Source organism: Mus musculus, chromosome 13 (genome assembly GCF_000001635.26).
Source record: "Mus musculus strain C57BL/6J chromosome 13, GRCm38.p6 C57BL/6J".
NCBI classification, from domain to species: Eukaryota; Metazoa; Chordata; class Mammalia; order Rodentia; family Muridae; genus Mus; species Mus musculus.
The window spans coordinates 73,599,306-73,622,535 of NC_000079.6; the positions used below are offsets into that span (position 1 = coordinate 73,599,306).

At 47.7% G+C, this 23,230-nt stretch overlaps 1 protein-coding gene across 1 annotated transcript; it reads left to right on the plus strand.

Annotated features, from left to right (window-relative positions):
• The first annotated feature begins 4,696 nt into the window (after window positions 1-4,696).
• On the plus strand, window positions 4,697-21,334 carry Clptm1l (CLPTM1-like). Its single transcript, NM_146047.2, has 17 exons — window positions 4,697-5,094; window positions 5,625-5,725; window positions 6,917-7,106; window positions 8,415-8,563; window positions 9,599-9,677; window positions 11,839-11,956; window positions 12,317-12,411; window positions 13,089-13,173; window positions 14,353-14,456; window positions 15,302-15,367; window positions 15,868-15,918; window positions 16,658-16,740; window positions 17,510-17,544; window positions 18,273-18,328; window positions 18,414-18,458; window positions 19,097-19,212; window positions 20,728-21,334. Exons 1-17 carry the CDS (start codon window positions 4,933-4,935, stop codon window positions 20,810-20,812), a joined length of 1,620 nt encoding a protein of 539 aa, NP_666159.2. The 5' UTR covers window positions 4,697-4,932; the 3' UTR covers window positions 20,813-21,334.

Genomic DNA, 23,230 nt, shown 5'->3' on the forward strand with positions numbered 1-23,230 from the left:
CAGAGGACCAGCAATGTCCACACTACATCAGTTTGCATCGGTGGAGTCAAGAAATCCAAATCTTCATGTTTAAAAGCCTGCCTCTACTGCCTACCAACTTCACCCACCCCCTCTAATTCTAGTGACCCCCAACCCAATTAAGAAGATAGAAGTTTCTGACCTATAGCATTGGGTGGGAGGGGTGATCATCCCCAGGACTATACAGAGGACTGAGGAGTCCTGAGCCACAAACAGAAGACTGTAATTAAACATGACCGAATGCACCTGCCAGCCTGCAGTCTGAAATGCAAGCCCTGGGTGAACATGAAGCAGGGGTTTCATGCCTTCTTTACCCAAATAGCTGACATTTAGTCCCAGTCCTGAATCAGTGAAGCCAAATCAGGCTGTGTCCACCATGCAAAGCCAAGAGCCTGCCCTACCACCTATTCTCCTGTATCTCTTCTCCCTTACCCAAGATTGAAGGGACAGCGCATCATGGGAAAGCCATCCCAGCTCCCTGTGTTCTGATCATGGCCCAGGATTTCACAAAAGGACAAGTGTCTTGAGTTAGCACTTCCCCGACCATCCTGCATTATCACTATGTCACTGTCAGAGTTCACACTGAACACAAACAAAAAGGTTCAGGTAATTTTTTTTCCTGAACATGTTTTCTGGAATGTTCTAAGGGACTCTAAGTAAAAGAATTGATAAGACATTTAAAAGCTAAATGTATCACCTGCTAACATGGATATAGCATACATGCATATATAAATATGTAGGTGTGTATGTATATGTGTATATATATACACACACACATATGCGTGTGTGAGGGGGGACTGGGAGGGAGAGGGCTGTGATTGCCGAGAACTTACCTCAGATCCTCTGCAAGAGCAGTACATGCTCTTACAGATCCATGATATATAGTATCTTCTCTTCTCTGTGAGAATTGTTCATCTGCGGGTTGAAATGTCTCAGGCAGTATATTACATGACTGAGACCACGTATCAGAAAAGGAGGAAACTTGAGGCATAGGAAATACACTAGATAAGGCTTTGTGTTCTGAACCAACAAAATGAGGAACTTGGAAAGGGAACGATACTAGATACCATGTCATTGTACCTCCATGAAGAACTCAATGAGAAATTTTGGGGTAATAAGAATGTGATTAGGAGGGCTGGAGAGATGGCTCAGTGGTTAAGAGCACCGGCTTCTCCTTCAGAGGTCATGAGTTCAATTCCCAGCATCCACATGGTGACTCACAGCCATCTGTAATGGGATCCAAAGCCCTCTTCTGATATGTCTGAGGACAGCTACAGTGTACTCATATGCATAAAATAAATAAATCTTTTTTAAAAAAATAATGTGATTAGGAACATAAAAACCACTGCTTTGCATGGAATCTATATGCCAGCCATTTTGTCTGGGCTGATCTATGGCTTCTGCAGAACCAAAAGTAAATCTGTCTCAATTTTACTACTTTGACTCTCCAGTACTCCTTTTAAAATATTTATTTTCTCTCTCCACCCCCCTCTGTGTGGTGTGGTGTGGTGTGGTGTCATGTGGTGTGGTGTGGTGTGGTGTGGTGTGGTGTGGTGTGGTATGGTGTGGTGTGTGTGGTGTGGTGTGGTGTGGTGTGGTGTGGTGTCATGTGGTGTGGTGTGGTGTGGTGTGGTGTGTGTGTGGTGTGTGTGTGTGTGTGGTGTGGTGTGGTGTGTGTGTGGTGTGGTGTGGTGTGGTGTGGTGTGTGTGTGGTGTGGTGTGGTGTGGTGTGGGTGTGGTGTGGTGTGGTGTGGTGTGTGTGGTGTGGTGTGGTGTGGTCAGTGTTCATGAAACTGAAGTCAGTGCTAGAAATGGGGATTATCCCTAATGTCTGAACAGACAGACTTCAATTACACCTAGTTGTCCAGGGTAACCGAGACTGGATGTGCTATGAGGGCAGGGGCCCAGCAAAGGCAGAACACTGGTTTCTGGGATTTAAACAAAAAGTTTCTACCCCGTGAAGAATGTTGAGAGACAAACTGTAAATTCAAGGGGCCCTGCTGGAACTGGTGCTTAACAAAGGATGGCAACTTCAGCTGGAGTTCCCTCCTGTTCAGGGCCCAAGTGGGGGTAGGGTGTGTGTGAAAACACTTGACCAGGCCCCAAGAGGGATCCACAATAGCAAATCTCTTAGGAAATCTGTGAAGTTGTATAGACTCTTTCTCTGTGAAACTCCAAATGGCAAATGGCCCACTCTTGAAGCTGAAGTTGCCAGCAAGGATGACAACACAAATGGAGAGTGACCAAGGTGCCACCAAGCCCCTTCCAGGTATAAAAATAGACCTGGAACCTGATGAAAAAATTAGGCTTTTGGGAAATAGTGGGAATTCCCAGAGCTCCTAGGTTCTGAAACTCAATTCTGAGGCCTCCCTTCATCCTAGCATTTGTAGTTGCCAAGAGCCTCACTCCACCAGTCTACTGAAGATCATAGGTTCGTCCACGGGCTGACGACAATAGGAAGAGTAACCTGTGAGCAAGGCAATTTTACAAAGAGCTTGACGGCTTCCTGTTCATTAGGGTTACATCACCGAGATCAACTGGAGGGAAGGCCAGAGACATAGGACTGTCAAATGTCACTGCAATGCTGACAAAATCATAGGAATAAATGACTCTGAAGAAGAGATCCATTTGATAAAGGTGTAGAAGTATAAGAAGTCTCAGATGGATTCAATGATCCTACTCCAGCCCCAAAGGAGTTTGTAACCAAGTACCACCCCTGTCTTTGTAACCACAAACCCTGTCCCCACCTGTTCAGACGAAGCCAGTGTCCCCGTGATTCCTCCCAAGCTCTGTGCTAGGAGGTTTAGTGTCAGTCTGACACAAGTTGAAAGTCTTTTGGGAAGAGGGAACCTCAACTGAGAAAATGTCCCCACCAGATTGGTCTGTGGTACATCTTCTTGATTGATGACTAATGTGGCAGTGCCACCCGTGGGCTGTTGATCCTGGGTGCTATAGAAAAACAAGCTGAGCAAGCCATGGGAGTAAACTAGTAAGCAGCATTCCTCCATGGCTTCTGCTTCAGAACCTTCCTTGATATCCTTTAGTGATGTGGATACATAAGCATAATAAACCCTTTCCTCTCCAAATTTCTTTCAGTTATGGTGTTCATCGAAGCAATAGAAACCCTAAGATACCCTCATGCTGAAATAGGTGCTCCATTTCTGAAACCTTCTATTTAAAAGCACCATTTTTAGAAAATGCCCAATCACACTTCTGATTACACGTGTGAGAAACATGAGAATGCCGTTTTGAGAACAATGAGCTCCAAAACTTAAGTTTCTGAGGCCACCATAGAGTAAGGAGCTGGTCACTAATGAAAAGCACCAACAGCCAACAAGCTTCTGAAAACAGGAAATATCATTTTTTGCTTGATCTCTGCAGGCCATCGTCCTGGGCTGTCACAGCACTGGCCACTTCACTCTAGAAACTGTGTATACCCTAAACCAAGAAATATTTAAGAAGATTAAAATGAAGGCCAGAAGAACCTGATACTCTGTTATTCTTGCAGAGAGGAGCCTAGCATAACTGTCCTCTTAAGAGGCTCTACCCAGCAGCTGACTGAAACAGATACAGAGACCCACAGCTAAACATTAGACAGAGCTTGGGGAGTCTTATAGAAAAGTTGGAGCAAGAATTGAGATCTGGGGGGGACAGGAGTCCACAAGACCAACAGAGTCAACTAACCTGGGCCCTTGGGGGTCTCCCAAAGACTAAACCACCAACCAAAGAGCATACATGGACTGGACCTACACCCCACCCCAACACATATATAGCAGATGTGCAGCTTGGTCTTCATTCAAGTTCCCCAACAAATGGACCCGGGTCTGTCCCAGTGTTGCCTACCTGTGGATCCCGTTCCCCTAACTAGGCTGCCTTGTCTGGCCTCAGTGGGAGAGAATGTGGCCAGTCCTGCAGTGACTTGATGTGCCAGGGGTGGGTTGGTACCCAGTGGAGCCTCCCCTTCTCAGAGAAGGGGAGAGGGAGTAGGGAAGAGAGTAGGGGCTGGCATCAGGACGTAAAGTGAACAATTAATGGACTCCGATGGTTTATCTGAGTGGCCTACCCCCTTCTGAGATGAGAAGGGGAGAGGGGACAGGGGAGAGGATAAGAGGAGAGTAGGGGCTGACATCGGGATGTAAAGTGAATAAATAAATTTAAGAACCCAGATGGTTTTATCTGAATGAGTAATGGGAAGTCCGGGAAAAAGATCTTCTTGAGATATAACCTACCTTTGCATGTTAGCCAGGATTAAGATTTATATTACCGCAAAGGAACTTATTCTTCTGACAAAAGGGGCAAGTGACCTGTAAAAACTCTTTTTGACCTTTTCTGGCCATCTTGAACTGCATGTTATCAACACAGTAACCTCACACCCGAGAAATCGGTATTTGAGTTTCCTGAGTCTCCTCCGTGTTTTCTTAACTTTTGGACGCTCCCCTAGACTTTGAAGAGCCAGGATCAGGGTCGTCCCCGCCATCATCCTGGGGCGCCGCCGTAAGGCTGCACAGGGCCTTAAGAAGAGCAACGCAAAGAAAAAATTTCCAAGAACCGGGTGCCGCCAAGGTTGGTGGCGGACCTGGGCTCCCACAGGCATGCCGGGAGTACGGCGCAAGAGGCTGACGTCACGCGCGCGCGCCGGTCGTGCGGTCGTCGTGAGGTTGCGAGTGCGTGGCGGAGCGTCTGGCTCCCAGAGGGCCGTGCGCGTCCACTTCCGCCAGCTGCTCGGTTCCCGGAAGCGGTGGCCGGCAAATCCGGCCAATCCCCCAGCGCCGGGTGTGGGTTATCGGGAGCATGCGGGGCGGCCGGCGGCCCGCGCGAGGCGCGTTGGTTTCCCCGCGGCGGTGGCGGTGGCGCGCAGCGGCTCTCCCGTGAGCGGCGGGCGGCGGCGGCGCTCGGCCCGCAGGTTGCGGCGCCATGTGGAGCGGCCGCAGCTCTTTTACCAGCTTGGTGGTGGGCGTGTTCCTGGTGTACGTGGTGCATACCTGCTGGGTCATGTACGGTATCGTCTATACCCGTCCGTGCTCGGGTGACTCCAACTGCATCCAGCCCTATCTGGCCCTGCGGCCCAAACTGCAGGTGAGCGTCCGGGAGCCCTAAGAAGGCGCCTCCCGGCCGGGTGCTACCACCCACCCCCTACTGGCACTGGTCAGAGGGTTTCGGGCTACCAGTTTTGCCCCTTATCACTGATGTCACTGTCCAATGTTCTGGTTAGGTGGCAGTGAGAGCTGGAGTTGAGACTTCTCTGTTCTCTGCTGCTCTCTTGTTACCCCTTGGTGCTCTGCCCTACCCCGATTATAACTGAGATCCAGTTGCCCTACACGTGTTTCCTAACGGGACCCCAGTGGAAGTTAACAGGAGATCTCCAGCCATATGGGAGTCAGGCTGCTAGCTCTGCCCTCTTATCACCTGTGTCACTTCCTGCTTCTAGTGGGAATTCCGGACAGGTCAGCTCTACAGTTAGGTTCCTTGTTCACAGCAGTGTCACACAGGCCATCTTGCCCAAGCTCACCCTCTGAGAGGTAGCCCTCAGATTGCTACCCTCTCACAATAGTTACATGTTTTCTATCAGGACCTTTTGGCTATTCATTCTTGCTCACTCTTTCCAGCTGAGTGTTTACACCACCACACGGTCCAGCCTTGGTGCAGAGAACAATGTGGACCTGATCTTGAACGTGGAAGACTTTGATGTGGATTCCAAATTTGAAAGGTGTGGATGTGGGACAGATTGCCAGAGATGGGTTCCAGGATGTCATGGATAGCATTGTATGTAGAGTGAGGACATCCTATAGAAGCACTCCTGTCTAGGGTCTGTGTAAACAGTCAAGCTGAAAGTAACAGGTGTTTGTCACTTAGCAAGTAGCTTTTACTGCAATCTAAGGGCAGCGTGGTTTACTACAGCCCATGTAGTCTCCCAAGGAATGATACATTGGCCTACCTAGTAAGAGTAGTTAGTTCACTTGTTACTTACAAGTAAGTGACCTTTGGCATTAGAATATAAATCTCAATGCTCAGCTATATACAGTAACTTTTGGGAATTAACATGGCTTAGCATTTGACATATGATTTTAACGTGCAAAAGTTCAAATAAAATTTGTAAAATTGCTCATCCAATCAAGATCCTGTACTGCCCAACAGGTATCAAGCTCACTAGCCAACCAGTCTTTAGCTCCCACCCAGTGCATCACTGTCCATGCCTATTAGCCTGTGGCCCTAGGGTAGTTATTAACTACCCATGCCCATCCTCTTGAAATGGAGGTTGGACGTCCTGGTGCCATTCACTAGTTTTATAGGGGCAAATCCCGCCTCCTATTCATCACCCTGTGCCAGGATAGATAGTGAAACATTCATTTTAGAGCCTGGAAGAAGTTGAAGAAGCATGAGTGGTCCTGGTCCTGAGCTCCACGTCTGTTTGTACCCGCCAGAAACACCACAGCAGAATAGTCCGTAGAGACAGCACCTGTGTATTCAGAGCCCTCTTAGTTCCCCAGTGGAAACAACTCTTTTTAGAAGCTTTAGAGGAGTCTACACCCTGTGTGCTTCTGTAGCAGTTCCCACCATGCCTTTTAAAGCAAATTGTAGTCTGAGGCTCTAACAGAGGTGGGGAGTGTTGTAACTTTCATAGTGCTTAGGACACAGTAGTGTTCTGACGTCAGTAAAGTCACAAGGCAGGTGGGTTTCATTTTTAGCAGTTCTGAACTAAAATTAGATTGTGTAAATCTAAAGTGATGATTAGCTGACATGTGTATAAACTATGTAAAACAGGATGGTGGTGCACACCTTTAATCCCAGCTCCTTGGGAAGCTGGGGCAGGAAGAACTTGAGTTTGAGGACTGTCTGGGCTATGTACTAAGCATGGAACCTAAACATATGCATGTTTAAAATGACTCTTCTGTTTTAGGACAGTTAATGTTTCTGTACCAAAGAAAACAAGAAACAATGGGACGCTGTATGCATATATTTTCCTACATCATGCTGGGATTCTACCCTGGCAAGATGGGAAACAGGTACATGTGGTCAGTACTCTGACTACCTACATGATCCCCAAACCAGAAGAAATTAACTTGCTCACTGGGGAGTCTGCTACACAGGTAAGAGTCGTAACAGGTCACTGTAGCGGGCTTCTGTCTCTTGTTCAGAGTTTATGTGCATGTCTTCTAATGTCAGCTTAAAGGAATTTGAATTAATTATCTTTCATTTGAATTGTATCCCATGGATTTGTAGATACAGTACATGAGGTTAGTGATGAGTGGAGATTCATAGCACTCTAGGCAGACTCCCTATCTCGCTCAAGGCCTTCTGCATCTTTGGGTGAGTGTATATGCCTTCTTGGAAGGGCAGTTATTCTTCAGCGTTCACCTGTACTTTCAGGTGAGAGTCGTCATGTATACACAGGCATATGCATGTACACACACACAGTGTAGGACTGCATGCCTGGGCATTTATGCTTGTAATTCAAAATTATAAGGAGGGTATAGGTACTATTTATATTTTGTTCACCTGTAGAAAACTATATGCAAAGGAAATTTTACTCACAAAAGTGGTTGTTCAGTCAAGCAAGATGGCTCATTTCTGATACCCTAGTGCTTGAGACAGAGACAGGAAGGTTGCCATAGGTTCCAGACCAGTCTTAGCTATAGACCAAGACTGTTGGAAGCAAGGGAATCATTCATGGACCCATGGCAGAAAACAGATCTTCACTGTCTGGGTCCATATTGAGTAGAAGCTAAGACAAGTCACAAGATAAGAATGATGGCAGCTTTGCAGGAAGCAGCCACAGTCTAGGGGTGGAAGCATATTTTAAAATCCTCTTCCTATTTGTGGTGTTCCACTGTCTTCTTGGGTGCATATGGAGAGGGCTTCGTGATGGTAGTGTTAGGAGAAGGCTGGTATCTTGTTTGTGATGGATATGGAGCTTCAGGAACCATTACATGTGGGCTGTGGCCGTTGTTGCTGTGTGAGAGCTGTTGTTCAGGAGGGAATAGGGTAGTGCTGCTTCCTAGCCGCATCGTCCGGGTTTGATTTGCCCAGAGTTTTCTCCCTGGGTCTCGTTTTATCTACAACAGATCCTGATCCTGTGCATCTCCTTCCAAGACTGCACCGTATTCACTTACACCTGCTTTAGTATTGACTCTTGGTAGTCTTTCCCCAGCCGACAGGAATGCAGGCCACCTGTTAGAGCCCCAGTCGCTGACCCTTCAGTACTGCCTCCTCATGGTCTCATAGAACCAGGTAGGAGGAAGGAGAATGTGCTCTGAGACTGATAGCCCAAGGTTGCTAGAACAGCCAAGTAGGATTTTGCCAGTATAGGGAGCCAGTGGCTTCTCAGATGGAGGCCAAGACCACTCTGTTGCTACAGGTTGGTCTCAGGTAGTATAGCCTCAATTTCTATCCTATAGCAACAGATAGAAGCCGAGAAGAAGCCATCAAACGCCCTGGATGAACCCGTCTCTCACTGGCGACCAAGGCTGACCCTGAATGTGATGGTGGATGACTTTGTCTTTGATGGTTCCTCCCTGCCTGCAGATGTGCATCGGTACATGAAGATGTAAGTCTCAAATGGAACCCAGGGAGGGAAGCTACTCTTAGAACTGATAGCAGAGCAGGCATCAGTTTGGTGAGCCCAAATAGAGTATGCCATACCTGAGTTCTGGACCTTGCCTGTGTTGTGAGCTGCCCTGCCACAGAACCCATCCAGCTCTTTGCTAACCACTTGGAAGTTATGATAACCAAGTTGACTGACAAGATTGAGAGAAAGAGTGAAAATCCAGCTGGTACATCTTGCCCTTTAGTCTAGGAAAGTGTCCCACCTGCACTGAAACAAAAAACACAAGTTAGCTGTGACTACTGTACACTCTTTGGCCTTTGCTATGTCCTCATGCTACCTGGGCCATGAAATGTGGGATTTTGTAGCTGGACTCCCTTAAAGATTTCATCTCTAGGTTGTGTGGCCTAAATATTGCTTGACATTCTTAGTTATGTGTACCTGTGATGGTGTTCAGGAATCCCAGCACCAAGATCCATCAGTGTGCCCTCATGTGCCATGTAACTTCTGAGAGTGGCTGGCTGAGAGTCACTTCTATTCACAACAGATAATTTCTCTGGTATTGTCAAAGATTTCATATAGGACATTGTATCTGTTAAACAAGAACTCCTCTGCCACTGAGCTAAATCCTCAACCCTCATTTTTTATATATATATAAATTCTGATTTGTGTACATGCTCCAGATTTTAAGCATTTGGTACAGAAAGGACCAGCTCTGACCTTGTCTCCAGCCTTCCTCTCAGATACCCTCCTACAGTGTCTGGGTAGCTTCCTTCCAGGCTACCCTGTGTCATAGCTAGTGCCCTACCATTCTCTTAGACAGAGGTGTGTGGGTCTTCCTACTTGGTGGCTGTACCTGATGTCGTGGGATGCTACCATCTCTTGCTTCTGTTTGGAAAGTTCTAAGATGCCAGTAGCCAAGATGCAGCCAACAGTGATGCTGGGTGGGATGGGATACTCCTAGTTTCTCAATGTATTTAGTGACCCAAGGAGATAAATCTGACACTGATTGCAAGTTGTTGTGCTTCAAACCCCCAGGATTCAGCTTGGGAAGACAGTGCACTACCTCCCCATCCTGTTCATTGACCAGCTGAGCAACCGGGTGAAAGACCTGATGGTGAGCCATGCTCTCGGTGCCTTGCTCTGGATACGGCACAGAGCTTCCTTCAGAGTGGAGTGATGCTTCTTAGCACATGTTGGGCCCACATAGAGCTCTCAGTACCTGGTTGGCCTCTAGTTCTTGTGGTAGCTGCTTGTGGGGTCTCCTTCTGGTGATAGACTATTAGGGTGTTCATCAGGATCTTAGGTGGTAGTCCCACAGAGCTCCACCAGAAAGGCCTGCAGGCCTGCTCCTGGGATGTGAGGCTTGTGCGGCTTCATAGCTTCTTGCACAGCTTCTTGCCCTTAGGGATAGTCCTGCTGTGGGACCAGAGATTCATATCTGAACCAAGCCTTGGAGGGAGCCACAACTCTTACTATAGCCACGAGCAATGCTAATGTCCTGCGGAGGAGAAATGCCTACTGATGCTCTTGTTATAGGCAAGAAAGATGCTGTTTTTCCGAAGAGAACAAGAGTGTTTTGAGAGTAGCAGAAATGTGGCTGAATTTTGGCTTTGCATTATAAGGAGAATAACAGTGGTTAACACTGCATCAAGTACCATGCTTAGAATCTCATGTTTGTTGTAGTAGTTGCTGCCAGGAGCTGTGTCAGTGTTCTTCACAGTGGAAATAAGTTGGGATAGGAAAAGAGAGTTTTGACTGGGTCACAGGTGAGCGAAGATTATAAGTGAGTACCTGTGTTCCTCTCCCACTGTCATTTGTTAGTGTTCTCTAACAGCCAGCCTAGATCTCTTGAACAGAATCAAGGCTTAGAGAGCAGGGAGATTACCACAGGATTCTCCTCAGAGCCTGCCTGGGCTTATTCTAGTTGTGGCTTAGTATAACAAGCCCCCACAGTCCCTAATACAGGGTCCTCTACTTTCCTGGGGTATCACCTGCACCTGGATGACCTGTGGGTTAGGGACAGGGCAGTCTGTAGTAAGGAGGTCAGACTGACTCCTCCCCTTTTCTGGCTTGGTTTCTCCTTGTTTAAAGCTCACAACACTGGGTTCTGTGAAATGTACAAGCTGTACTTTATAAACTTGGGGCTGTCTATACATACTGCAAGACCTAATAGTGCAGACTTCTTGTAAGCAATTGAAAATTTGTGTCTAGTACTGTATTTTGGTGCCTAGGTATCCATTTGTAGATAGAGGCAGAGGCTATAGGCCAACCTCTGCAGATTGTGTTCTAGTGGTCCTTCTTGTTGGAATCCTTATGCACTACAGTACCTTTGGCAAACCCTTAGACATAGAAGTGAGCGAGCGTGTAGGCAACTAGCTTTGCTTTGGGCCTATTTTTGTATCTTTTGCTTTGTCTCATGTGAACCATTTCTCAGGAATATTGTCTTTATAGGACAGCCAGGTCTGCTAGGGTGGTCCAGCCAACAAGCTGTCTGATGGGATCTTACAGTGTCATGTCTGGGACAAGTCTGGCCATTTAGGGTGTGTTCAGAAACCTCTACTGCCTGCAGTAAAGCAGGCTTCTATGTTGTGAAGAGCCCCAGCACCTAGCTACCAAGTCCTAAGCCTGGTGGCTACTTAACCTTGACACAGTTTAGGTTACTAGCTCCATTGTGAGTGACTGTCATGTCTTTGACACCAATGGTGTTCATGGCAGGAGGTTGGGGCAGGAAGATTAGATGGATGATGTGTGTCAGCTTATGACATGTCCCGCACCATCAACATGACCACATTTCACCTGCTACAGGGTGTTAGTTGCAGTACTGTTTCTTCATGGTTCACCTGAGAGCATTTAGACATGGCCTTCTTGTGTTCAGTCTCCACTGGTCTAGGTCAGGGCCATGGTACCTCAGCCAGGCATTCTTACCTTCCCTTGGCTCAGCTAATAAGCTGACCAGTTTCTAGCTATGGTGAAAAGATGAGTGCTCTGAGATGTCACTGGGTGGCTCAGGTTGGAGATAGTAGCTGGCAGGCAGAGCTCCCACCCTGTGGAAAAGGCTCAGTCTGAACATGAAAGAGCCTAGGAAGAAGAATGACCTTCCATCAGACCTTGAACCCTGCAAGGCCCACTGGGGCTGGCATGGAGCTGCACAAGGTTATGCAGGGACCTGGCAGGTATCAGCGTCTATTGGGATCTGGTGCATGGCTGCAGGGTGTTGCACTGAGTCTTGGCCATGTTTGATAGCCCTCCTTCACCTATGGATTTCTTGGCGGCAGGTGATAAACCGATCTACCACCGAGCTGCCACTCACTGTGTCCTACGACAAGATCTCATTGGGGCGGCTGCGCTTCTGGATCCACATGCAGGATGCCGTGTACTCCCTGCAGCAGTTCGGTGGGTGGCCCCAGGGCCCCAGGCCAGGGTGGAATGGGGTGTATGGTGAATCCAAGCTATGCCATGACTGCTTGTTCAACAGCTGACACAGACCCACACTGCTGTACTAGGGGTCATTTGTGTGGTCACCTTTGGCCTTGTGGTCAAGAAGCTTGCAGGCTTCAGCTCCTTTTATCCCTTAAATGTGACTGTAGGACTTAGCTGAAATCGGCTTTATTCAGAACACAGTCTTTAAATGCTACAATTTCTTTTAACTTTTACTATAGACAAGATGTACATTTTCTACAGTCAGAAGAATATGTGTGACGTTAGATAAGACTAAAATGGCTCTTCTTGAATTATAATGTGTTTTCCTTACAGGGTTTTCAGAAAAAGATGCAGATGAATTGAAGGGAATTTTCGTAGACACCAACTTATATCTCTTAGCATTGACCTTCTTTGTTGCAGCCTTTCACGTGAGCTGTCCCCTGGGTTCTTGTCACAGTGAATAGAGACAAACATTGGGGTGGCACATATAGCTGGGATCAATTGACATAGTTCCTGGGTTCTGCACAGCCTCTGGCCCCTATTGTTCCTTGTCTAGGTGCCAATACCTCTAGAACTGTGTTGCCCAGCTCAGAAAGTGAGCGGTCCTATCTGTGTGTATTGTGTGTCATATGTAGTACACAGAGGAACTAGAGAGCTCTCTGACAGTGTGCTGGATACAGTCAGGGTGCAAAGTAGCGGGGCATGGGGTATAGTGGACCTTCTGAGTATTAGTTACTACAAAGCAGATGTAACGTTATAAGGCCACTGTCTACAAGGGTGACTGTAAGAGGTCACACAGTGAGAAACTTAACTGTTACAAGTAATGGGTGAGACCTAGGTTGGAGTACCTGGTTGGCCACATCCCAAGATATAATCTCCCTGCAATTTGAGTCAAAGATGTGTGTTTGAAAAATATCCCACTAATGTCTTCCTCCAAGTTCCACAATTCTGGCCTTTGAGACGTGAAGTGGTGGGTTCCGTAGACAGTGAACATGTCTTGTAAAACCTGAGGTTTGGGCCTAGGGTACTTGTAGCCTGCCTGCTCAGTCAGTGAAAGTGCTGTAGTGACTAGACTGCAAGCTGCTGTCCTGTCTGTCCTTTACAGCTTCTTTTTGATTTCCTGGCATTTAAAAGTGACATCAGTTTCTGGAAGAAAAAGAAGAGCATGATTGGAATGTCTACCAAAGCAGGTAGGGCCCAGGAACAGTCCACCTGCCCAGGGGCTCCCCGTGAAGCTCGAAACTCTTGCCTGCTCCTCAACAGTCCTGGATTTGTGTTTGGCTATGAGAGGCCTCTTAAGTTGGGCAGCATAATCCCAGACCCTGTCTCAGCAGGCTCAGCAGTCAGTGAGCATCTCTGAATCTCACTGAGGCTGTAGGCCACGGGGCACAGGCCTTCTATATGAGGGTATGGAGCCAGGCTGCCTATGGAGGCACAAGGTGCATGACCCTGTTGGGCAGCTTGGTTGCTCATAGATTCCAGTACAGCACCAGACCTTCTGTCAACCAGCTTCCTCCTGCTTAGTAGGGCTCTGGCTGCTGGCTTTAGAGTCAGTTTTCAAAATAAATCACCCGTACTTGGAGCAGTGTCCTGTCCTCATTAGAGAGACCTGACTTTGCAGAATCATTTCACTGAATAAGATCCAGTATGATGGATGGTTTTGCTGTCTAAAAGAAGGGGCAGTGACTAGTAGGTAGAGTTGTCATGATGGTAGCAAGCTTTGAGGTAAGTATAGGTGCAAGTGTAAGGGATAGAATAGAGAGGCTGCTCCAGCAAGAGCTGGATTTGACTGTCAGGATCTGGCCCAGTGAGTGTAAAACACAAGGCTTCCAGGAAAGCTCTTCAGTGTCTCATCAGGCACCTGTGGAGAAGCTTCCTGCTGAATCTGGTGACTGTAGCCAAAGTGCCCTCCTACGGCTGCAGAGTCCATCCTGTGAGCAAAAGTGCGGCTTTATAAAAGAAACAAACCCTAGAATGGTACAGAAGAAGAGCAAGTAGAGTATGGAAGCACTCAGCCCGGGCAGCCAACCAGTATCTGCTTATTAGTGTCTCGACTGTCACTCAGATCTGGTACCTGCTTAGACCATGCCCTCTACCCTCTACTCCACTCTGGCTTCTGGTAATTAAAGTGCTTTGAAGAGATGCAGGGTTGTCTGCTATCCCTCCTGTGTCTCCCCTGGTGCTGGGCATAAAACCTAGGGACTGTACGCTCTTAGGTACAGGCCCTACTCTAAGCTCCACCTCCAGCACAGCTGTTTGTGGCTGACTGGAGAGAGGGGGAGGGAGCGGAGATAGGTTTACAGGTGGTTGGACGTGTGTGCAAGGGGTAGATACAATTTGCCCTCACCCCTTTGTGTGTTCTGTCCCAGTGCTCTGGCGTTGCTTCAGCACTGTGGTCATCTTCCTCTTCCTGCTGGATGAACAGACAAGCCTGCTGGTGCTGATCCCTGCAGGTGTTGGAGCTGCCATTGAGGTGAGTTCACAGAACCATGCTGGGTCAGAAGGAGTGGGGTTTCTGAGGTATGTGAACTTCAACACTTGCTCAGCTGCTCTGAGTGCTGAAACAGGCTATCCGAGGACCTACACACCTCGAGAAACAGGTTTAGAGAGGCAGCTGCTGGATAGGTATCTAAGGGTACATCTTGGAACCATAGATTGTGTTAGACTCGTATTAACAAGTTTGATAAGCTCTAAGTGAAACAGAAGGATGACACTGAAGAAGGTCCTGGTTTGATAGGAAATTGCAATGGAACAGTCACGAGGACAGTGGTTAATGCCACTTGACACCTTGTGACCCTGTGCAGCTGTGAGGTGCTTGAAAGGAGCCATAGGGGCCCAGTCTGGAAGGAAGGCACCAAGTGGGCCAGATCCAGAGGTCTAGTTCTCAGAGTTGGTTCTGTTGAGTACCTGCCCTTGTAAATGCTTATTAAGATATGGGTGTCACAGTGACAGCATGAAAATCCATCTCGGAGGCAATGTTCTAGACCTGACCTTAGTAAATGCTACTGGCACAAGATTACAGTGAGGATGTCGAGGAGGCCATGGATCCTAGTGAGTCTAGGGAAAGACTTGGGGCCCAGGATGAAGATGGCTAGATTTAGAGTAGGTGTGAGTACTGTTTCCTTGTGTTTTACCTGTGACTGCACATCCCACCTAGTGGACAGCCATGAGTGAATGTGGTGCAGAGCTTGCCCAGTCCACTGATGGCCATGAGAGGTGGCGGGAAGAGAATCAGTGACTAATGGGCCCAGGGTGAGGGTGCCAGTCTTCCTTATCCAACATCTCAGAATTAAATGTCCATTTCCTGTCTCCCTTCAGCTTTGGAAAGTGAAGAAGGCATTGAAAATTACAGTAGCCTGGAGGGGCTTGAGACCTGTGTTTCAGGTGAGACCTCTACTGACTACTCCAGATACATCTTTTCCTGAGCAGACTGGCCAAGCTGTCATTTTGTAGTTCCCGTCAAGTTAGTTAGTGCTTGAACCTTCTGAAGATACTTTATCCTGTCTTTGCTGCCTGGTACAGAGCTTCCTAGCACACAGGCACATGCATGCTAGAGCTCCCCCACGGGATGGGGAGGGTCCTCATACAGGGGAGTGGCCTTTGTAGTTCTTAGGTGTAGGACTTCACTAATAGAGCTCCCATCAGCTTTCTAATCAGTTGCTAATTCTTTCTTCACCTGATTCATCAGAAGACTGGGCTGACACTGGGCCTTTGTGATGGTGGAACAGGGGGAGGTGTGGCCAGTGCCTAGGCCAGAGGCTGGGTACAGCCAGTATTGGCACTGAGGGTAGTGCAGTGGGCCTACACTGTTTATTGCTCCAGTGCCAGCTTTGTTGTGATGATAGTCTCCGGAGTCAACTGACATTATATTAATCTTACAACAGTTTGGTACCCATAGTGAATCTGAGAGGAAGACTGAGAAGTATGATGCTCAGGTAAGCAACTGGGGACCCGTAACGCCACAAGGGATTGGGTTCTTGTAGTAATCTGGGGGAACCTGTCCTGGGAATGCAATGGAACCAGCCTAAATAGCAGTTCTAAGAGTGAACATGTGGGTGTACCCTCTTCCAGGGAAGGAGCGTGCTCCCAGGCCACTGGTCCCAGTTTGTTACCTGTACAATTCCTGCTGCTTAGGAGATCATTTCTCCTAGCCAGCTGGCTTCTCTGTGCATTCATACAGAGGCCACAGGAAGCACTAGCACTTAGGCTCTAGTAGCTTTCCACTGCTGCTAGGGAGTGAGACGTGTTGGATTTAACAGGATGTCTCTGTGCAGGATGGTTTTGGTGTTTCAATTCAAAGCTCAGATATTTGCATTTTAGATTTATTGAGATAATAACAAATAACAAACCACAGTCAATTCAGGGCCTGTGGTGCAGGTGCAGCCTGGGTCTATGACTACAGGCTTCCTTGGTTTCCCGTGCTGAATCTGCCACTCTGATGCAGGCAGCATATCTGATGCATCACAGTCACTACTGCCCATGGTATGCATTCAGAGTCTTGCTTTGGGATCTTGGCAGAATTCCATGGCCATTAGACACAGTTGTGCTATTACCCGAAATGTTATTGGGGTCTCACCTTTATTGCTTGCTCCCATCGTAAGTTAGATGATGCATCTGTTGAGGTGGTTGGTGGTTGGAGTATTTAACTGGAAGCTGCCTTTACTCTACTCGCAGGCCATGAAGTACTTGTCTTATCTGCTCTACCCTCTCTGTGTCGGGGGCGCTGTCTACTCACTCCTAAATATCAAGTATAAGAGGTGGGTGCTGCAGAATTCACACCCTCAAGTCTTCTCAGCTGAAAGCCTAGTTTGATTTCTGAACACAGGGCATCTGCACCTGGTAACCCACCCCCAACTCCAATCCCCCGATCCTAGGGCTGCCAGGAACTCAGGACTCTTCTCAGATACAGGCCAGAATCTGCTGTTGCTCTGAAAGTCAGTACTAAGCCTTTATCTCCTCCAGGTTGTGAAGAGGACAGAGACAATGACAAAGGCTATAGGGACCACATGGTAGACAGAGGAATACATATCTTCAATTTGGGAAGTGCAAGCTTTCCCCTACCTCATCACTGACTTTTGAGTACAGAGATTGGACAGTTTGAAAGAGGAAAAAGCTAACACTAGGCTGCTGCTGTGCTCACTGGTTTCAGCTAGGCAGGAAGAGTCAGAGGACTAGGAGAATTCTCGGGACCCTGTGCCAGGTGGAGAGATGTGGGCAGTGTGTTTCTGGGGTCAGGCTGATATTAGGATAGGTAAGAAGCATGAGCCAGGTAGGATCCCAGGGTTGAATGCTGTACATAGGTTCATATCTCACTGAAGTACAGTTAGTGTACAGAATGAAATCTGTTTATTCAGAGTGGTGTCTCCCCACGTGAGTCTGCTTCCACAGAGTGCTATCTGCAGGCTGCCTTAGCATCCCAGCTACCCTGGGTGTCAAAATAGTTTTTGAGGAGGGTACTTTCCTTTCATTTTAACATTGAGCAGCCCATGGCCTCTGAGGGTTACAAGTCCTTTACTTCTATTTCAGTTGGTACTCCTGGCTCATCAACAGCTTTGTGAATGGTAAGTACATGTGTCTCCTTGGTGATAATGTTTATAGTGGGTGCTGCCTTTCCTGTTCCTCTCCATCACTTGTGGGATAGGTTTCTTGGATTAAAGACTAATTCGTCCCTTACCTTTAGAATGCATACAGTGCCCAGCACTGTGGTGCCTGAGCATCAAACAAGCCCATTCCTGAGCTTGGATAAATACTCCAGTGCATAGTCTGTTTACGTTCCCAAAAAATAGGCAGCACTAGCATTCAGATCCCATCTGATATTTCACCCATAGAATTTCCCAGAGTATAAGTTACCTTTTGTGGCCATGCTGGGAGGCTAGTTGATGCCCTGCTGCTCTGTGTGTGGTTCACAGCACATGGTCTCTGTATACTGGTTGTGTCCCATGGCTAAGAGTCACGGAGTTGTATTCTTGTGCTTTGGGGTACCAGTGAGCAGTAGTAAGGCCAGGCAGCCTCACAGTAAGCAGGTAGTTCTGGTGGCCATGCTTCCAGGGATGAGTCCCAGACTTAAGCCTGGCACCTTCCCCAGGCCACCTCTGATGTCCCTGGTGCCCAGCACTTGCTTGATCCTGGGTAAAAAGTGTGCTGCTTTTCTGATATGACCTTGGCTCTTGGTGAGTTTATTAGCCAGCAAGCTGCACTGTGACAAGGCCAGCAGAGGTCTTTTGGAAGCTGGGTGCCCCAGCAGAATGTATGTTTGGTTCTTTTCCATGGATGTCTTCTGTTTCCACAGGTGTCTATGCCTTTGGCTTCCTCTTCATGTTGCCCCAGCTTTTTGTCAATTACAAGGTAAGGCCGAGGAGTCTCTGCTAAGGCAATACCCCTATCTTCTCTATGTTGCCTCTGGCTGACCTATGACCTCTTCCTGTTTCAGATGAAGTCAGTGGCACACCTGCCTTGGAAGGCCTTTACCTACAAGGTAAGCCACAGTTCTATGCCAAGAGTGGCTAGAAGACTCTTTGTGGGATATATTCATGTGAGCTCACCTATGTACACAGACACACAGTAGTTTTGGCCCTGTCCACTTTGTTGAAAAACTAAGACATCATTTTAGACTCTGACAAGCCACAAACCACACAGGATAAAGGTTCTCATAGTCATGGTAAAGGGGGAATTTTGAGTGAAATTTCCTTTCCATGCTCCTTTTTTGGCAGCATTGTCAAAATGCAAATATGTTTTGGCCCAGGAATTGAGTGTTTGAAACCAGACCCCTGTATCTTCCCAGCAGTGCCCAGAATCCTTCATAAAGGGTTGGTGAGGCTGAGCTAGTCGGAAGGAGTTTCAGTTCTCTAAGGAGCCAGCCCCAGTGCTGCTCTGTTCATCTTTCCCAGCTAACTTCTTGGCTCCCAGCGCAGAAAGCTGCAGAACCTTGTGGGCTTGGGAACCTCCTGTCCTGCTGGTGCTGCTCTGGTATCTCTGCACTAGGTCTTCACTCACTTGGTGTGAACATTACAGTTATAGGTCCCACCCTATGCTGAGGGGCAGCTCACTGACTTGGGTTATAAAACATAGGACTCCAGCTCTGTGGGAGTTTCACTGCTCCATCTTGCTTTGTAGGCTTTTAACACCTTCATTGATGATGTCTTTGCCTTCATCATCACCATGCCCACATCCCACCGGCTGGCCTGTTTCAGAGATGATGTGGTCTTCCTGGTCTACCTTTACCAGCGGTGGTGAGTGTGTACACGCAGCGCCTCCTCAGTGTAGAGCCCTGCACTTGTCTCTTTTTGGGCAGACTTGGCAGGTGGTGGCTTTTCTCTGTTGCCCAAAATAGGTTCCAGCTGTGTCTTGTGACAACACAGTGCAGGATTGTTCTCTACACAGTTGTTTTGAGAGTCCAGCCAATAGTCCTCAAGCACGGGTCTCCAGTATGGGGTAGTGGTGGGGTGCTGGTCTTCTCTTAGGCTGCATTCCCTGCAGGTAAAGGTCACCTGGGCCTGGACTGTACTAGCAGCAGTAGGCAGTAGCAACCAGGGCCTCAGACCAACAGCACAGCCAAGCTACCAGCTTAGCCAAGGAAGAGCCTCTAGGACATACACTAAAATAAACTGCAAATGCTTGCCTGTCCTCCCTTTTCCCCTCTGGGCTGGACTCTGGCCTTTCCATCAGCCCTAGCCTGTGGGCTGTGTCTGGGGCAGGGCCAGGTTTGGGAATTTCCTAAAACAAACCTTAAAACTGATAGAGGTTCAGGCTACCCATCTCCTCTGACCTCAGAGCTTGAGTCTCTGTTGAGGAAAAGGCTTCTGTATGGAGAGTTGCCGCCTCACCCTCCTTCCTCCAATAGTTGGCAGTGGAGGCTGCCCCACCCCCAATCTCCAATCTCCATATGGTGACAGCTCTGTCCTCTAGCTTCCTAAGCTGTGGCCATCCTCTTCTTCAGGATGAGCCTGGCTTCCCAAAGCTACGTCAGCCGCCTGCAGATGTTCTTGGGCTCGGACTGTTTGTCCATGCACCTGTGTGTCTGAGAAGGATGTTGTCATAGCACAGCACCATATCCACATGCAGAATGAGGTCTTGTTCCTACGTTTTCATATCCACACTTGGTTCCCTGACACACCTGAAGGCAGAAGTCAGCTTGTGGGGAACCCTGACTTACCTGGTGCAGGGTTGTTCTTAGGAGTCCCATATCAAGCCAGCAGAGCCCTTGAAGTGGTTCCGAGTATTTATGCAGAGACCCAGCTTCAAAGCTTTTGGTGAAAGTGGGCTTGTTTATTAAAGCTGAGGTCTGGTTGTTTGTGGGGCACCAGGGAGAATTCCAAACAGTGGTACCCACTGTTTGGAGCATCCCTCCTTACCTTGGTGTCTTCATAGAAGCAGGGTATGTTGCTAGAGTGGGAAAGGAAGTCTCAGTATTGAAGAGCATAGCCGCTGCAGGCAAAGTGCTTGAAGCCATGGAAGCATCTAGAACTAGTGTTTTTGTAACTGTGCCTGGAACTTTTCACAGTTCTACACATGGAGGCCTCAAGGCCCCACCCTACTGTGGGGCTGCTGTCCTTCTCTGGTTTGCCCAGCTCTCATTTCCTAACCCTGCAGAATGGGACACATGAGAGATGGGAGGCAGCCCCAGGACCTATGAAGGTTCCAGATGTTGAGGTAGCCCAGATACTGGGATGTTTTCAGAGGAGCTGTGTTCTCTCAAGGACATAAGGACTTGCCTTGCTAACAGTCATCCATCCCTACCATTGCAGGCTTTACCCTGTGGATAAGAGCAGGGTCAATGAATTTGGGGAGTCTTATGAGGAGCAGCCCAAGCGGAAGCCCCATCCAGACTGAGCATCTCGGCCCAGGCTCCCAGGCGGCACTGTACTGCACAGCACAGTTGGGCCATGAGTATTCCTGGGGGCTTCGGGAAAATTCCTAGATACCACATCTTCTGCGTTGCCAAATCCCTCTGAGCATTTCTCAGTATCCCTGAGCACCCTCTCTTCTCGTGTTTCAGAAGGAACCATAGCACTTAACCATACACCCCACATGAACTTGGGTCTTGGTGATTGTGCCAGTGGGCAGTCACCCAAGGGTAGCTCTCAGTGCATGAGTGTCCCATGGCAGCCAGTGGACACCTTAGCACGCAAGGGTAGGGAGCATGGTGGATTTCCACGTCAGCTTGTCCAAGTGCTCCTTATGTGGATTTCACATACACAAAAGTCGTTCTGTACGGACTCTGGGATCAAATGGCTCTTTTTCCCTTTTGTTTAAAATTTGATTGTTTAAAGCCTAATGTATGTATGTTTCTATTTTAAAATAAATTTCTTTGGCTGTAATATTTTTCTTAACCTCTAATAATATAAAATATAGAAAATATTGCGGATATCATACGTTAAACCTTTCTCAAGGATCAATGCAAAAGATAGGTTTGTTTCTACATTGAAAGAAGCAAATGGGGGCTGGAGAGATGGCTCAGCGGTTAAGAGCACTCAGTGTTCTCCCAAAGGTCCTGAGTTCAATTCCAACAACCACATGGTGGCTCCCAACCACGGGCTTCTGTCATGAGATCCAGCGCCCTCTTCTGGTGTATCTGAAGACAGCTACAGTGTGCTCATACATAAAATAAATCTTTTTTTTTTTTTTTTTTTTTTTTTCTAAAAAACGAAAGGAGCAGATGCCCAGTGTATTTCCCAGCTATGGAGCCACAAATGTCCTACAAGCTCATGTTGTCATTTAATGGCTGGTCATAGTTGCCAGCATTCAGGCTGGTCATATTTTAGGAGAAATGCTGTGGAGAGGAGTAGGATGCAAAGAAGTGCTTCCAAAGGCAAGAGGAATGTGTTGGGAACAGTTGAAGTATGCTCTGGCAACATGAGCCTTGGCATCCCTGAAGTTTGTGTGTAGTTGAAAATGGTTTCTTTTGCTCCTCTATAGCTTTCCTCTTCCTCCTGGTGCCAGGCTCTTCTCTGAGAGTTGGTCACCTGGAAAGATGCTCCAAGTGGGACACCTTACTGTGCCGTCCTGGATGACATAAGATTCTAGGGTAGTAAACTGAAATCCAAGCCTGGGTATCAACCTGACCCCGTGATTCAAAAGGCAAACGTTGCTTTCAGATAATCCTTTAGTATTTCCAATTAAAACGCTAATGCAGACACGCAGTCTCAGATATGTATACTGTGGACATCCCTGAGGATCTTTAAAGGTACCCCAATACAGTTGTTCAAGGCACATGGCAGTCAGAGGTTCATTGCACCTGGATCCTAGGGTAGGAGGTAGGCTTGAAGCTGAATTGGGGGTCCTTACCAGACAGCACAAGTCAAAAGCAGTGGGACTTGCTTAGGGTGTGTAAGGATGGGTAGCCAGGGTGTGGAGGGGTGCATCTGCCCATACCTGTGCCTGTGATAGCATATCCAGTTCTAAGCACTGAGGAAATAAAGGTCTCTACATACCAACATTAGAACATTCTCCTTCCCAAAGCAACAATGAGAGACAATCCTGACTTCAGCAGCTGCTTCAGCATGGTAACCTCTTAGAGACACAACCATGGAAGGACCCTGGGGTACTACATAAAGTCAGCTTACATTCCATGGCTTAGAACTAGTGTAAGATGGTCTCCATAGATTAACTCTGAGGAGGGACAGGTCTGGGCATGGGGGCTCTAGGAAACATTCTTACCTTTTCAGTTTCTCAAGCTGTAACTTCTATTTCATGGCATATAGCCCATTGGCCCAACCTCATCCTTTCCTCTTGTTCTTCTACTCCCTTTGATAAGAATCTTGTGATATTGTCTCACCCCACCCCACCCCCATAGGCATGCACAAGCCAAACTGACCCTTGAAGCCAGATTCAAAAGTTCCCATTTGGACTGTGGTGAGATGAGGAGTTTGTCCACATATCTTTCATTCATGGACTGAGGAGCAACAACAGACTGCTAATGAGTGCCCAGCTCTGTAGTACAACTTTTCTAAAAGCAATGTGTTGACATTTTCATAGAATAAGGACATGGTAAAGAGATCTAGTTCAGACTTCACTGTGACTGACCACATTTTTGTGCCAACCTTGATTTGGATGGTCCCTGAAATGCTGGTCTTACTTTTCTGTTTTTCACATAAGCGTTTGTTTGTAGTGCTATTATTGTTGGATACGGCACACACCTGTCTTACTGACACTCAGGGAGTTGAGGCAGGATCACTTGGGCTCAGGAGTTCTAGGCTAGCCTATGAAACATAGATGCTCATCTGAAAAACAGAAACCAAACAGCAGCCA

Excerpts from the sequence above, each read along its gene's own strand:
- Clptm1l (NM_146047.2), top strand. The coding sequence starts at position 4,933 with ATGTGGAGCGGCCGCAGCTCTTTTACCAGCTTGGTGGTGGGCGTGTTC. Across the intron at positions 12,412-13,088 it reads TCTTTGTTGCAGCCTTTCAC|CTTCTTTTTGATTTCCTGGC; the intron begins GTGAGCTGTCCC and ends TGTCCTTTACAG. Across the intron at positions 18,459-19,096 it reads GGAAGGCCTTTACCTACAAG|GCTTTTAACACCTTCATTGA; the intron begins GTAAGCCACAGT and ends CTTGCTTTGTAG.